This window comes from Acomys minous, assembly GCF_964271855.1.
Source record: "Acomys minous genome assembly, chromosome: 3".
Classification (NCBI taxonomy): Eukaryota; Metazoa; Chordata; class Mammalia; order Rodentia; family Muridae; genus Acomys; species Acomys minous.
In genome coordinates this window covers 43,421,364-43,436,431 of record NC_140485.1, presented here as the reverse complement: position 1 = coordinate 43,436,431, position 15,068 = coordinate 43,421,364, and the positions used below count along the sequence as shown (strand labels likewise).

At 46.1% G+C, this 15,068-nt stretch overlaps 1 protein-coding gene across 6 annotated transcripts in view; it reads right to left on the bottom strand.

The window, feature by feature from the left end:
- The window catches only part of KIAA1549L (KIAA1549 like), a 254,077-nt gene that overhangs the window by 57,803 nt on the left and 181,206 nt on the right, over positions 1 to 15,068 (bottom strand). For 4 of the 6 annotated variants that reach the window (XM_084774625.1, XM_084774629.1, XM_084774626.1 and 1 more), the window contains 3 exons: positions 12,123 to 12,307; positions 5,295 to 5,422; positions 1,629 to 1,810 (listed from right to left, as the gene is read on the bottom strand). In XM_084774625.1, coding sequence (XP_084630751.1) covers positions 1,629 to 1,810; positions 5,295 to 5,422; positions 12,123 to 12,307 — 495 coding nt within the window. The remainder of the gene's footprint in view (positions 1 to 1,628; positions 1,811 to 5,294; positions 5,423 to 12,122; positions 12,308 to 15,068) is intronic. The other 2 variants (XM_084774630.1, XM_084774627.1) reach the window with 1 other exon arrangement.

The window sequence follows — 15,068 nt, the reverse complement described above, 5'->3', positions numbered from 1 at the left end:
CCTCCTTTAACGGGTACATACAACACTGTTGTACATATTCTGGGTGTGGGGAGGAAGGGTCTGGTGTGCATTTGTGATACCTAGTTGTACAGGTTGCAGCAGGTCCCTTGAGGGGTGATGAGAAAGAGGCTTTCGACTGTGCGAATCTCCCACCTGCTTCAGGCAGCAATAGTGAGGGTAGAAATGAAATATACAAACCAACCCAACACATTATCACCAGAGAGAACTGTGCATACATGTATAATGTAAATACACTCAAGAGGCCCCATGCAAACATTTGTAAAGGTTCATTCACATTTTTTTTTATCTCATCGACAACTCTTCTGTTGAAGGAAGTTGGAGGTGATGGCATTTTCAACCCAGTTTCCTGTTCTTTGTCTGAGATAACTCTATTCTCTCTTACCTACTAATCAATCATCTATTGTCAATCATCTGTTTTCTCTATCTAATTTCCTTTGATAAAAATCTCTCACAGATGTGACAGATGTTTTTAAGTCAACTAGACGGGTTGACCAATAAGCCCTGGGATCCACCTGTCTCTGTTCCCCAGCGCTAAAATTGCAGATGTGCATGCGTGTGCTCCATGGGTGCCCATCCCAGGTTTTCATGGCAAGCACTTTACCAACTCAGCCACCTCCCCAGGGAAGTTGATTGACATTGACATTGACACCACCTAGAAAGAAAGCAGGGGGCTATTTCAAGCTTCCTGTCAGAAATCAATGTCACTTCAGAGTCTCTAGTAGCCAGCTGCCTGCTCAAATGATGGCATGCTCTCCACTCTCCTCTCAGCTCACCCTCCTCCTATTACCTAACAATATGGATCCTAATGGAAGCTGAAATATGCCAGCGTGCAGTCTAGAAAGGCTAAAGGCTATACTCATGAGAGATTGGGGAAAAGGGGGGTCTTCTGATAATTGATTTTCTAATCATAGGGTTGTAGCAAGAACTTTGGTTTCTTAAAAAAATAATCAGTAATGTTATGTGGATATGTTTTTGTTTTAATCCCAGGTGTGGACTATAGGGCTGCTTCAGATTGTCCACAGCAGCTGACTATGATTTGCCTCGTGCTCTAGGAGGGGCATGATTTTTTGCAGTTTATTTTCGGGATTCAGGGGACTCCTGATACGGAATAAATTTGAGAGCCCTGAGAGAGCCTGTGGCAGCTGCTGCCCCCTTTGCCGCTGCTTTTGCTGTTGCTGGATTGCTGCATTGCTGTTTTCAGGATTGCTGGTTTGCTTGTATTCTGACCACGAAGACTGGACTTGCCCCAAGGAACGCGATGCGCCTAATCAGCAGGAAGTATATTAACCTTTTTTCTTGCCTACCTAGTATTGGAGGGTGGAAGCCGTTGGAGTGGAGAAAGGTGGTAGATCTAGGGACCCAAATAAACTAGCCAAGAGGCCCAGCTGCACAGGGTTTTAAAGGTTTCATCAGAAGTAGAAAATGCTATGTACAGACTCACTCTGAGTGATTTGTATTTTATATCACTGAGGTCTAGCTTGTGCAGAGGTACAAATGGCCTCTGCAGCCTGAGGCTACTGGACACAAGCTGCACTCCACCTGCTGAGGGAGGATCACTGAAAGCCGGTGGTCCAGCTGGACTTTCCACCCAGGCCAGGGGTGCTTACCTCCCCATTGAGTGCTGTTGAGGACTCCTGGGCCCTGTCTGAGGCAGGGTGCATGACAGGCAGAGCTGACGGTTTGATAGCGATGAGCTGCACGGATCCAGAAGATGTGTCAAAGGCATCTGCTGCCACCTTGCCAGCACTGTCAAAGAGACCCGCTCCTTCCTCTTCATCACTTGCTGTCACTAAAGCCAGGTGCAAACACATGGGTTTTAATATAGGGAACTACAGGATTGAGATGGGAAGTATCTCAAAATGCAGAGACAACAGTATGTGCCTCTGTGCACAGCTCACTTCTGCCCATGGCTTACCTTTAAGTGTAAGGTTTGTACTATTTATCCACTTACTGTCTTATCAGTAAGTAGGGAAGAATTCTAAAGGTTTCATTTAAGCAGAAAGAAAAAAAAATCTTTCAAAACAGGGTCAGAACACATTTGAAAACAGAAAAAAGTAAATTTGTCCTCTATGTTTATAGAAAGGAGGAAAGTGAATCTGGCCAAATCTGCATCTAATCTTAAATCTGCCCCCTGCCAGAACAGCAACCTTCAGTGCAGTTTTTGCTGATGAAGCTAACACATTTTGCATAACGTTAAATGAGTGACAAGGTTTCCCAGGTCAATTAGCTGTACATACTGCTGTGGTTATTTATTTTATTTTTTTTCTGAAGGCTGATTCTCACATGACTCGGGTTTTTCATTCTCTTACTTGTCTATAATAAAAGAAACCTATGAAATACACACCAGAGACGCTAACTCTCGGCTACAGACGCCTCCTCTGATCACACAGACTCACTGCCTCCTACGCACTGGTAAATGAATTCTCCCATCTGACAGGCCGTTCTGCCGTGACAACGGCCGTTAAGACACAAGTTGGCTTTGCGATCCCATAGCTAAGCTGACAGAAGGTGCTTCAAGCCCAGCCATATCAAGCTGACTTACTTGTTTTTAAATCGTATTCTCACAAAGTAGGTAAGACTGACAGCTTATTGAGCAGGCTCAGCAAGATAAATTAGGTCTGCTTAAGCAACTGAACTAGGAGGCTTCTTGGAAGCAAAATAGGTATTACATAAAATATGAATGTAACCAAAGTATGTTCATCTTTCCTCCTACCTGCTGAAGAGACTGGGGATGCTAGTTAAATTATTGAGAAACAGAGCATGTAGATCACTCTGTCACAATCACAGAAGATCTGTCGAATTAAACCAAGGAAGCAGTTATTTTATAATGTAGCTAAGACAACTTACAGGCTAGCAACGGGTCATACTTGGATTTTCAAAAAGTTTCAAGGACTGGCTTGCAAATACTAGGTCACCAAAGCAGCCAATGACAGAGGGAAATTTCTATCAGAAGTGTCACTAGATGCACATAGTGGGTAGAGGGTAGCTTAACTGCATAACGTATGCCTGGCCACCTTCATCACCTTCATCTTCCTGGTCAACTACTGCAAAAGCCTTCCATAGCAGCAGGTTTCCAAGATGGTCCCATTCTCAGTGCCTGATACTAACCCTCAGTGACAGCCCTGGCCTTTGTAACCAAAAGAAAAATGACAGTTACGTTGACAGTGAGAGTGTTGATTCTAAGCCTTGGTTATAAAATAGCATCAATGCCTTCTACCTTGTTCTCTTTTGAGTCACTTATTCTGGGAAAATCATTCTGAATGCAAGCGGTCCTATGGGAAGGTATGGTGGCCTCCAACCAGAAGACACGTGAGTGAGTCCTCTTTTCATGACTGTTGCTCAAGCCAATATGACTGTGACTTCATGTCAGAACAACCTCACCAAGCCATTAGCAAGTTTCTGCCCCACAGACATTATGTAAAATGATAATGCATTTTAGGTCCCTAGTTAATGGTTGCTAGCGAGCACTTAGCAGTTTCCTCTGAGGTTTACAGACCCCATGCTACTTAAGCCAGAAGACAAACAACTCAAAATAGCTTCAGGAAGTCCCTGAAACTGACCAGTTTTTCTAGGCCCCTTTCCCAAGAGTAAACGATAAAGACTACAGACGCTCAGACAAGCTGAGCTGCAGATAAGGCTCTTGAGACCACACCAGATACCTGGGAGAAACAGAAACCAGCCAAACTGCCTAGAAATTTGAGTCTCTTGGAAGGCATATTCTGCAACCTGTTGAGATGCCTGCAGGCCGTGGAGCGTGCTCCAGGTTCCTTGCTTTTGTGAACTGTCTCCCATGCTGCAGTGGGCTTTGGTGATGCAGCTGTCTGTGAGTCATTTCTGCTCCTGTAAGCAACCCCTCAACCATAGTCCTGTAAACAAACCTTTCCTGGAGGTAATGTTGCATTTGGCTTAGAAGTTCAAGTACCTGTACTTGTTAAGAAAGGCATCTTATTTATTTTTATTTATTTATTGAGACAGGTATTCTTGAACTCTTGGTAATCTTCTGGCCTCAACTTCCTGAGTGCTGGAACTACAGGCATGAGTCACCACACCTGCCATCAAGCTGGTTAGGTTCTGTTTGTTTCAAATGCCTGCCTGTTTCATCCATCCTCCTCAACTATATTTAAACACCTTCATGAAATGGGCTCTATAATTGCCTGGAAGCTAGGGTAATTAGTGAGGCCATGGAACCCCAAAGACCTACACCAGGCATTTTACTGGCAAAAACAGCATGTTTTCTTTTTCAAGTTCAAATTCACCAGAGAACAAGAGTAGAAGCCATAGCTGCAATAAACCTAGTGGAAAATAAGAATGGTCCGTATATTAACATGCATTAATTAACCTTAGTTACTCTGGCTTTAATTGGACACTAAGACAGTAGGCAGTAGTATTTGAATACTCCACAGGGGCCATATTCACATACAAAGAGCTCAGTTCTTTTTGTAGCCTGGCCAGCTGATGAGGGATGCACTGCTGTTTTCTCCACCTTTCCATTCAGTGTTGATTTCTTCCTTCCTTTGTTCCATTCGTCGATCCAACCAAATATACATTATATTAACAACATTCGTGTTTAACACTTACTTCCTGAGTGAGATGAAACATCAGTCATACAGCTTATTTAATTAATTAACTAGGGATCCTGGGGGTTGAACTTAGGGTGATGCAGGCATCCCCCTCACTGTGATGTGTAATTTTGAAGTAGGGTTTCACTAAGCTGTACAGATGAGCCTCAAACTTTTGATCCTTCTGCCTCAGGCTCCCAAGTAGCTGGGATTACAGCTGAATACAGCACCACGTCCAGCAAAGTTGATTTGCTTTTTTATTATAATACCTTTTTTTTTTAAATGACAGACCTGTTAATTAGACTTTCTGGACTCATGGGTACACAATGGACCCCTGAAACTTGTTAAAGACAGGAAGTTGGGGGAAACCTTCAAGAGGAGCAGCATTTTGTAGATCTGTCAGTTGGTTGGACTTGGAGTTGGAAATCATGCCTGAGGCTCTAAGAAAGCATCACTTTGTTCTGAAACATTTTCCCCCTTCAGGAACTGTATGTTTCTTTACAAATAGGAGGCCGAGGAGGCAAGACAGACAGATTCAGAGAAGGATCCAGAAATCACTCCAAGTTCACAGCAGACTCCAGGCCTCATAGGGCATGAATAGAGAGGCCCTGGGGTGAGCGCACACTGGGTCTAAGTGTGTGCCTACGTGTGCAAGCATGTGCATGTGCTTACATGGGAGAGGTGGGGATGGTCCTGGGTGGGGAGGCTTCTCACCGTTTCTCTTCCTGGTCTCCTCCTTTGTCACTTTCTGCTGTGTCATTCCATTCTGAGGCGAGCGCCTCCCTGAGCTGGGCTTCCCTGATTCGTGGCTGATGACAGAGCCATTCTCACTGGGCGACCTGCTGGAGGTAACCATAGCAACAGGGTAGACAGTAAGTTTCCGACCAGAACAGCCTCCTCTCAAGGTTCTTTTATTTTCACAGTTGATGTCTGCAGCCTTTCATTCCAGTCTCAGTGGCAAAGAAGAAATGATACAAGGGACAAAAGAAACAAAAGCCACCCACACCCACGCTCGCTGGCTTAGAGGTGAGGCGGCAGGTGTTCTGGAGAGCCTTTACTGCTCTAGCTTTCCTGGCAAGCTCGGTGAGCCCAGCCCTTGGTCTCATCTGGTTTATTAATCCATTACCTATCTCGGTGGCTTCAGAGATTGTCGGAACAATCCTGTCTGGGCGGGCGCCCCTCCCTTCACACAGCTCTCTGGATGTTGAGTGTTTGAGTCATAGGAACATCTTTAGCCGTGCACAAGACACAGTTCTCTCTGGCTACATGCCACAGCACAGACCTACATGCCGATTTCAGGTTAAGTCTCCTCACCACACACAATCTTCACTTTGTCAGCTCTGCACGCCTGCACACTCTTGACTGGTAGCCACTCATATTTCAAAACATTAATTTCAGCCGCACATTCCTCCAGGAGAACCCTTTTCATTGCCTTTTTCTGTGCAAAGCGTCATGCCAGGTGTATGCGTCTATTGACACCTGACTGGGGCAGGTGCTATTGACAAACTACTGGCGCACCTACTATGTGCCAGGGACTGTGTAGAGCGCCTCCAAACCTCGTTATTCGTCATAAGAATGGTCCCTGATTTGGAGATGGCCTGCCTTAGTCAGAGAGTTAGAAATGTGAAAGTCATGGAGGCCAAGGCAGTGAGTGACGACAAGTCATCCTCACCCCAGAACATCCTTGCTTCAGTGTCTCAGGCAGCAAACTCAGATAGGAGCAAGTCACAGGGCCTGCATGCCTCCTTCGGGATGGACTCTCACCTCCAGAACTCTGGGGAAATGGGCTCCTGAGACTCCTCTGCCTCTGGAGGTGTGCTCACCCTCCGGCCTCACAACTCACCTGGGGGTAGACTAAGTAAAAAGATTGACCTCCAGGGCTGGGGGTGGGGGTGGGGCAAATGCCTAGAGATCCCTTGTTCTTCTACAGCCAGCTGTCCATGTTTAGAAAGGACACTCAACTAGTGCTTCCAATGGGAAATGGACTGGAATCCATGCCCTTGGCCATTGGGTGGAGCTGTGTATTTTATTGTACTCCTCTTCCTCCTCCTCCTCCTCCTCCTCCTCCTTTTCCTCCTCCTCTTCTTCTTCCACCACCTGCGTGAGCTTAAAAATACTCAGTTCTGTGCACGTTGGCCCCTGTGCTGGCTAGTCTTTCAGTATGTGACCCACAGACTAGCAAGGTGGAAATATAAGCCAGATAAACCTTTTCCACCCCAACTCACTTTTCGGTCATGGTGTTTCATCACAGCAATAGAAATCCTAAGATAGCACCCTAAAAGTCACCAAGAGTGATGGTTAGGATGTCTGAGGGATGAGGCAGCACCTGCCAAGTATGTTCTGTAGAACCCAAGAACATCTGCACACAGGAAATGCTCACGGCATTCCCTTTTTGGATGCCTCTAGCTGTGGTAGCATGGCAGAGGCTCTGATCACTTCTGTCATGGATTCATTTGGCTTCTCTCCCAACTTCTGTGGATGAAAAACCTTTAACATCCTGCCACATTAGTGCTACAAAGACTATAGGTGGGAAATATGGGTCAGGCATTAATTGATTGAATACAGTGTGTGTGTGTGTGTGTGTGTGTGTGTGTGTGTGTGTCCCCAACAGCTATTTGATCACTGAATGCGGGTTATATGTGTTGGGAGGACACATACATTGAGACAAAGAAAGAGACAGAAAGGAGACATACGCCCTTGAATTGTTTGCAGAATCTGAGAGCTAACAGCACCTACTCTCCAGCTGGCTTTATCGGATAACAAAATTGTCACTTAACTCTGGGGCAGGGGGAGCATTCTGTAATCTATTTGACATTTGTAAGCTGCTTAGTGATTTTTGCAACATTTTCATACCCTTTCCCCATTTGATCCTGAGAGAATTTTCTGATGTTTCGCTCACCCAAGGAAAGGTGTCAATGAGCACATTGCTGTAGAGAAAATAAAAATCCAATCTGCCTTATTCTTTGCTCCCCTCTATGTGCCTCAAAGCTCCTGGTCAAAATAGATTATAGCGTGTGTGTGTGTGTGTGTGTGTGTGTGTGTGTGTGTGTGTGTGTGCTCTATTGTAGTGTGTGACATACATGTGTGCGTGGAAGGAGTATAAGTACCTTTGAAAGTTAATACACATCAGCTGTGAGCTTGAGATTTAACGTTACGGAAGTCAATGGTCCCCTTCCTGGAGCTGTGGGTAGACGTGGAACTTGATAAGGACTCACCAATTCCTAAACAGTGTGGCTCATCACTAATCTAAGAGTCCATTTCAAATGGCTGTTCCTATGAGGCTGATTATCCATCAGCCTTGACCTGGCCCATGAACCCTAGCCACAGATGAACACAACAGAATCGCCAAGACTTCAAACAGGAGGAAAGGGTCACGAACACCTATCAGGCAGCCTAGCAGTGACTAAATACTGAGACCCATTCTGGGAGGGCCTACAGTCAGTCCACAGGTAGCCGGAATGAGGAAACTCATGCGGCAAGATGGGGAAATCAGAAAGCTGATTCATGACGGATTTGCTTTGAACGGGGCTGGGGAGATGGCTTAGTTGGGGATGTGCCTGCTATGAACGCAGGAGGACCTGAGTTTGGTGGTGCATAGCTATAGCCTTGCCCTAGGAGAGGGCAGAGGCATGTGCATCCCTAGGGCTTCATGGTCAACTGATCTACCCAACTGATGAGCACAGGTTCAGTGGAGAAAAAAAAAGAAGGAGGAGATCCATAAAGCAAGACACTTTGGCCTCCATATGAATGTGGGCACGCACACACGCGCGCGCGCGCGCGCACACACACACACACACACACACACACACACACACACACACACAGAAATACACAAACATTGTATGCGCACACATATACAATCTCTACAGATAATCTTAGATTTCCATGATCAGATATACATGAACAGAGATGGCTCATATGACAGCCATGCTATAACCAACCTGCAGTAAAATTATATTTTTATGATGAACTAATGAAGCAAATATAGAAATCATGCTGTAGTGTTGATATTGCTCCATTTCTATTTCATAAGCTAACATAGCATTTCATTCCTTCTTTTCTTTCTTTCTTTTTTTTTCTTTTTCTTTTTTCTTTTTTGGTTTTCTCTGTGTAGCTCTGTCTGTCCAGGAACTCACTCTGTAGTCCAGGCTGGCCTCAAATTCAGAGATCCACCTACCTCTGCCTCCTGAGTGCTGGGATTAAATACATACACTACCATGCCCAGTTTAACATTTCTAATAAAAATTGGAATAAATAATTGCATGTAATTAGTAAGAGGGACTCCTTGGTGACTCAGGAAGTACTTGTTTTCAAACAAATTTTAAAAATTAATCCCTAGAGGACTTAAATCACTGAATTTGAATAGGTAGAAAAGAATTTTTATTCTCCCCAGAAGTGCTACAACAACATCTTAAATTAGTAAGTCTTCCCCTTCAGGTTCCTTTGGATGGGTGATAAGTTGTCAACATGGCTTTATTGTTCTTGGCAAGGATCATCACGAATAATACTCTAGGTAACACAGTGGGTGAGGCCTTCAGATAAACCATCCGTTTTATGAGTTTCCATTCTGTTTTGCTCACTCTCCCATGCTGAAGAGACCACTGCTGTAACAGTCCCAACTTTTGTTCACACCTCCGTGCAACCAAACTTTGGGAGGTCTTCTACAGTGTCTCTGAACTTGACCAGGTGACTTGATTGGCCAACAGGAAGGAAAATAAATGTCACAGAAACAGAGACTTAAGAAATGTTTGTATTTGGGACAGTTTTTCTTTCTGCCCTTGGACCCTCGGAACCACCTTGTGAAAACGCCTGGTGGAACTAGCCTGCTGGAGCACCAGCCCATGTGGCGAGGAGGCCAAGGATTATGGGCCACCCTAGGCAAGGCTGTCGGCAACAAGGTAGCCTCGCTGATTCAATTTCTACCAACTGATCGACGTGCTGGTGATTCCAGACAACGTCAGCCAGCTTGGAGCCAACCAGAACCATCCAGCAGAGCTCAGGCTACTGACCCACCCAGAATCATGATGGTTTGCTTTAAGCATTCAAGTTTTGGAGTGATTTGTTACAGGGAACCAGATAATGAATACGTATGCCTTCACCTTATTTTCCATATAAGGTGAAATCCACTCCTCTGCTCCCTCTTACCTCATTTTAAGGCGCCAAGAGCTTCTAGAATAAAACAACTTTGTTGACTGATTTTAGTGCAGAGTGTATGTATTTGATATGGACAGCCCTTCTGCCTCAGTTATGTAATTGCCTGGCTTCTTGGCTTCTACTCTCAGCCTTGTTTATGGTTTCATTTTCCTGTGCCGACCCTTGCTCATCCTCTGCATCTCATCCCTGCCGTGCTCCTGGGACTTGGCTCTCAGGGTCCTTTGTCCTCTCTCTACCTTTCCCCTCCTGGATGACTCTCTTCAGTCTCATAGGAACACAGAATTCCACCAACTCTCATAACTGTATTCCTATTCTGAGCCTCTCCTGCAGACTCTAGCCTTGCACGGTTATTGATCTGCAGCATTTTCATTTGTGTACCTACAGGTGACAGACAAGCTGAGCTCCTTCCAGCCTTCGCTGACACAAACGCATGGCAAACGCATTTCCAAACCCTAGGGCAGCCTGTCACCAGCTTCCTTCACAGCATTCCTTAACAGTCCAGCCACTCTCACACCATCCATGCTGCCGTTGTCTCTTACCTGGGCCTCCTGGAGCTACCTTCTTCTACCCTGACCCTACAATCTGTTTCCCCCCCACGGAGCCAGAGGGAACCTTTTCTATGTCACAGTCCTCTTTTCAAGCCTCCCATGACTTCTGATCTTTATTTACAACACCAATTCCAATCGACTCTAATACAGGACATGACCCAGCTCTGGGCAGCTTCCCTGATTCATCTTCTGCTATTTCTTCCCTGGTGCACACCAGCCTTCTTGGCTGGATTGCTCTGTTTCAGGCACGTCAAGAATTTCCCTCCTCTGAACTTTGCATGCCCTGCTCCATCTGATTGGAACATTCCTCCCCTGGCAGCTCTGTAGCTGACTTATCACGTCAGTCCATGGTATCTTTTCAAATGCCACTAATCAGGAAGGTCGTCCCTGATCCCTTATCTAAAATAGCTCCCCCCCCCCACGCAACCCCCACCCCCGCCTCCCCCTCCCCCTCCCCCCTCTCTCCATACCGCATTCTAAGTTCCACAGGAATAGAAAGTTTGTCTTGTTCTCTGGGATAGCTCTAGTGTCTGGTAAACACCAAGCAAGCAGATCATACAAAGGAAAGGAGAGGAGAGGGAGGCAGGGCGGGGGAAGTGTTTCCAGCTTCCACAGTGTGTTTGAACCTTGGGGGAATGGGTCGCCCAGGAGTGTTGCTTCAGCTAAGCAACGGGATCTGCCGTTGGCTCCACTGCCTCTTTATGTGGCCATTCCAAAGTCTTTGCAATGAGTCTCTCAGCCCCTTAGCCTAGTCTTTCCTATCTATCACCTATATTGCCTTGAGAATGGTTCTAAAGTACAGGCGAGATGTCACTGTTCCTTGGAGGAGTTTTCAGTAGCTAATTCTTATGGCCCATTGAGCTGGGTCAGCCTCCTGAGCCTGGCAGTCAAGGCAATCAATAATTTTAATCCACCTTCTGGTTTTCTATTTCACTATGTCCTAACCACTGTGAAGGCTGAATTCCAGGGAAATTCTGCGTGCAGCTCACCTCAACTCTCTGACTACTTCAGATGACTCCAGCATCTTCACCTGTGCAGGTTCAGTGCAACAGCACTGCTGTGTGACAAATGCCTGGATAGCACTGTGGGTCTTTGTTGTCTCTGCTCTCTGCCACTGTGCTTCCCTCAGACCCCACGTGGGTACCACACGTTGTCCTACTTGCTCTTCCACCATCAATCTCCATGGCTCCCCCATCACAAGATCCTTGGGGTCCAGAAATCAACCTGACACATTTTTACAGTCCTTCTAATGCCGAAGAGCTCTGGCTATCTTTCCTTTCTCTTTTCTCTCTTTCCATTCTCATGTGTATGTGGTGTGCAAGTGTGTGTATGAATGTTTGCATGTGTGTAGGCGTGTGTGTGTGTGTGTGTGTGTGTGTGTGTGTGTGTGTGTGTTTGTGTGTAAGCTTGGAGTTAACGTCAGCCACCGTCTTCAAATGGCTTCAAAGAGCTTTGCTCATAGTAAAAACTCAGCATGTGATTCTGACTGAAAGCAGGAGCTTTACTGGGACAGTGCTGGGGAAAAAAACCCACTACTATCATGCATCAAAGGCCTTGCTTTTAGAGGTGCTAACAGTGTGTGACAAGAGAGCCAAGTTTGTTACAGGAGATACAAAGACTACTTCTCCACTGTTGTGGCTGGTCAACCATGAGTCTGCACAAGGGTGGCCTGAAGGAAGCGGGCGTTATGATTTTCCTCTTCTCTCTTGCTCTCCTTTTTAATATTCAAATCAAGCACAAGGAAGTTTTAGAGAGAACAGTGGAATTCACTTGAGGGCCACAGCTCTGAGCATCAGTTATTTCTCTTGCTGACAAAAGGATGAATCTGGCCCATGCCTACCTCTTTCTGGTTTCCGTGGACTTAGCTGTCTTGATGGTGCTGCCATCCTGAGCTGTGTCTCTTTCCTGCGGAGTATCTCTGACAGGGATGGGGAGGACCACTGTTTCCTGAGTCACAGGGATGACCTCCTCATCCGCCCCTTGCTGGCCCAGATGCTGCTTGGCGTAGTCAAAGCCTTGCACGGGCTGTGAGGAGGAAGAAAAGTTTGAAGTTAGACTTCTCCATGGAGAAGTTTCTCTAGCAATCAGCTTTGAGAAGAAACAGGCAGCAAAACACACGTGATGGGACCGAACCCAACTTTCTGGCCTATGAAAGTTAATTCAGATCAATAATATGATTTGTCTTTAAAATTTAGCGGTGATGCTAAAGCTACTCACTTAAGAATCTCCACAGGTCAGATTTTTTCAGAAAAATGAAGAGAGGAAAGGCGATGTCATCTGGTGTTGGATAGGGAACCTCTTCCAAGGACCCTACACCACTCACTTTAAGTCAATAGATGCTGCTAATTCGAAACAACTCATTGTGGATATGTCAATTAAGATATCGCAGGCCCCACATCATGTGTGTGACTTTACCAAGTCAGCAGGACTAGAGAGGAAGGCCTTCTGCTTTGCTTTACACCCACCCCTCTGCACAGTAGAGCAGAGCAGCGGGAAAACGTCACCCAGCATGATGCTGCACAGTCATTAATAAAGACGTGGAATTTAGGGCTTAAAAAAACAATCCAAACTTCTCCTGGAAGCATGCTGCTTCTGATATCATTCATCTTGGGAAATCAGCAAGGCTTCATCGGTATCTGAAATTCTAAGCGGATGAGGCAGCTTCCAACAAAATCCAACAGCCATCTATTAATGGAGTGGTAAAAACACACAAGAGGTGTGTGCGACCATCCCTGGGTGTGTCTCTGTGCTGCCTTATACTGCAGTGTGGGGCCATGCAGGTGTGAGGTGGCCGGTGTGGTGCCTGGGAGCTGCAGATATCATAATACAATGCTGCCACTTCTCGGCTATATGGACCAGGGTGAGCGACTTCTGTTCTCTGACACCAGTTTCTTCATCTGCAAAGTACCGATTGTGAATAGGATGCAGCATAAAAGTAGGTTAGCTGTCCTCAAGGCAGTGCCGTAGGGATAAGTCAGCAATGCGAGTCAGGGTCAAGTGCCTGGCGTAGGACATAGCCATTTGCCTCCCTGCTAAGTCTCAGTCTGTCTGATTATCATCAAGAAAACGTGTAGAGAAAACCCACCCACGGTAGTGCAGGCGTGTCCAACCATTAAGATGTCACCTTGCCATCTATAAAGTTCACACTCAAGAACTATGCAATCAAGTTACAAAAGTAAGTCTTAAAACAAGCAAGCAAACAAACGAACGAACTTGACAATGTTTTAAGTAAATCTACAATTTTGTGCTGGGCTGTATTGATAGCTGTCCTGGGGCATGTATGACCTACAGGTTGCAGGTTGGACACACCTGTTAGGATCTATCAGACACACCCGCCTCCGGCCCAGATAATGGAGCTAGGGCTAGAACAGGAGTGTGCCTGCTTGGTTTGAGGCTTTGGCTTTTGTGGTACTGGGGAATTTAACCTTCAGCCTCATGCAAGTTTTGCAAGGGTGCAAGGCACTCTGCCAATGAGCTATATCCCTGGCCTTGCTCTAACCAGATTTAAAACGCCACACTCTGGGATGGACGACAAACGTGTCACACCTCCCTTCTGTGCTGCAGAGCATGATGGGGCGTTTCACTGCTAGCCCAGACGAGCTTCTTAACCAGAGCCACATGGGGCTTCACTGTGGACAGCTCTCCAGTTCCCTGTGAGGTTCAGCCTGGAAAGTGAATTTACCCGAGACACTCTCCTGAGTACGACCAACGGCATTCTGAGGCCAGGACCTGGAACTGGGTTTCCTTAGTGACTGCTGAGGAAAGACATATCTCTTTTCCCTCTTCTTCATTAGTTCCACACAGAGCAGAATGGAGCCTGCAGAAGTCCCTAGAAGCCAACATTGTTGCTCCTCAAGCAGCTAGTTGGCCACACTAGGTTGAGCTTTTGAACTGTTCCTGGAAGCTACCTCTTTCTTTCTGGGTCCACTGTGTCTAGGCCCAGCCCTGATGAGCCTTTGAACCCATGTCTGCCTTTGTCACTCCCTCTTGAGAAGTGTCTTGCGGCATTCACACTCTTTGCAAAGACATTCAAGGCCTTTTACATTTGCTTGAGCCTTATTCTCTATACACCCCCCTTTTTGGCCACACAACCCCACATCTCTATTATTCTATTCAGCTTTGTTCAAACAACACTAGTATGTGCACGGTACTGTGGTGGGTGCCGGAGTTACGGAAATGTGTAATAACTGGTACTGACCCTTAAGGACCTCACAGTTTCAGACTCCCCACTCCGCTTATGAGGAGAAGCTGGGATTTGGGGGCAGGTTAAGCACTTTACTTCAGATCACACAGGACTATGCTGATTGAATGACAAAACATCTAGCCACTGTTCACTGATTCATCCTACACCCCTCCTTCCCCTCGGGAGTCACCTTCTCATCTGGGCATCACTTACTGTGCTTGGCCTGGTTTCTGCCCTGACACCAGGGGCTCGTCTGTGAGGAATGAGAAGTCTCCAGCAGCTGTGACTAAGTAACCCAGTGAAGGGACAAGATGGCTCGGTTGCCATCTGCACTCTCTGCTTGCTGCTCTCCCACCCTTCACACTTTTATCCACTGGCTACTTCTGAAGTCTGGGTCATGTATGAGTGTGCTATAAGCAGAGACATCAAGAGATGGCCGCTTCCAAGGTGACCACTGTTAGCAAGTTAATCATTTAAAAAGCCCTCGACATGTGTTTGGTTCAGCACATAAAACACTGATTTTTTTTCCCCTTTTATTCTCACAACAAGTCCATGTTGGAAGCAAGGTAAATATCGGTCTTCACTTTATAGGAAAAAAACATG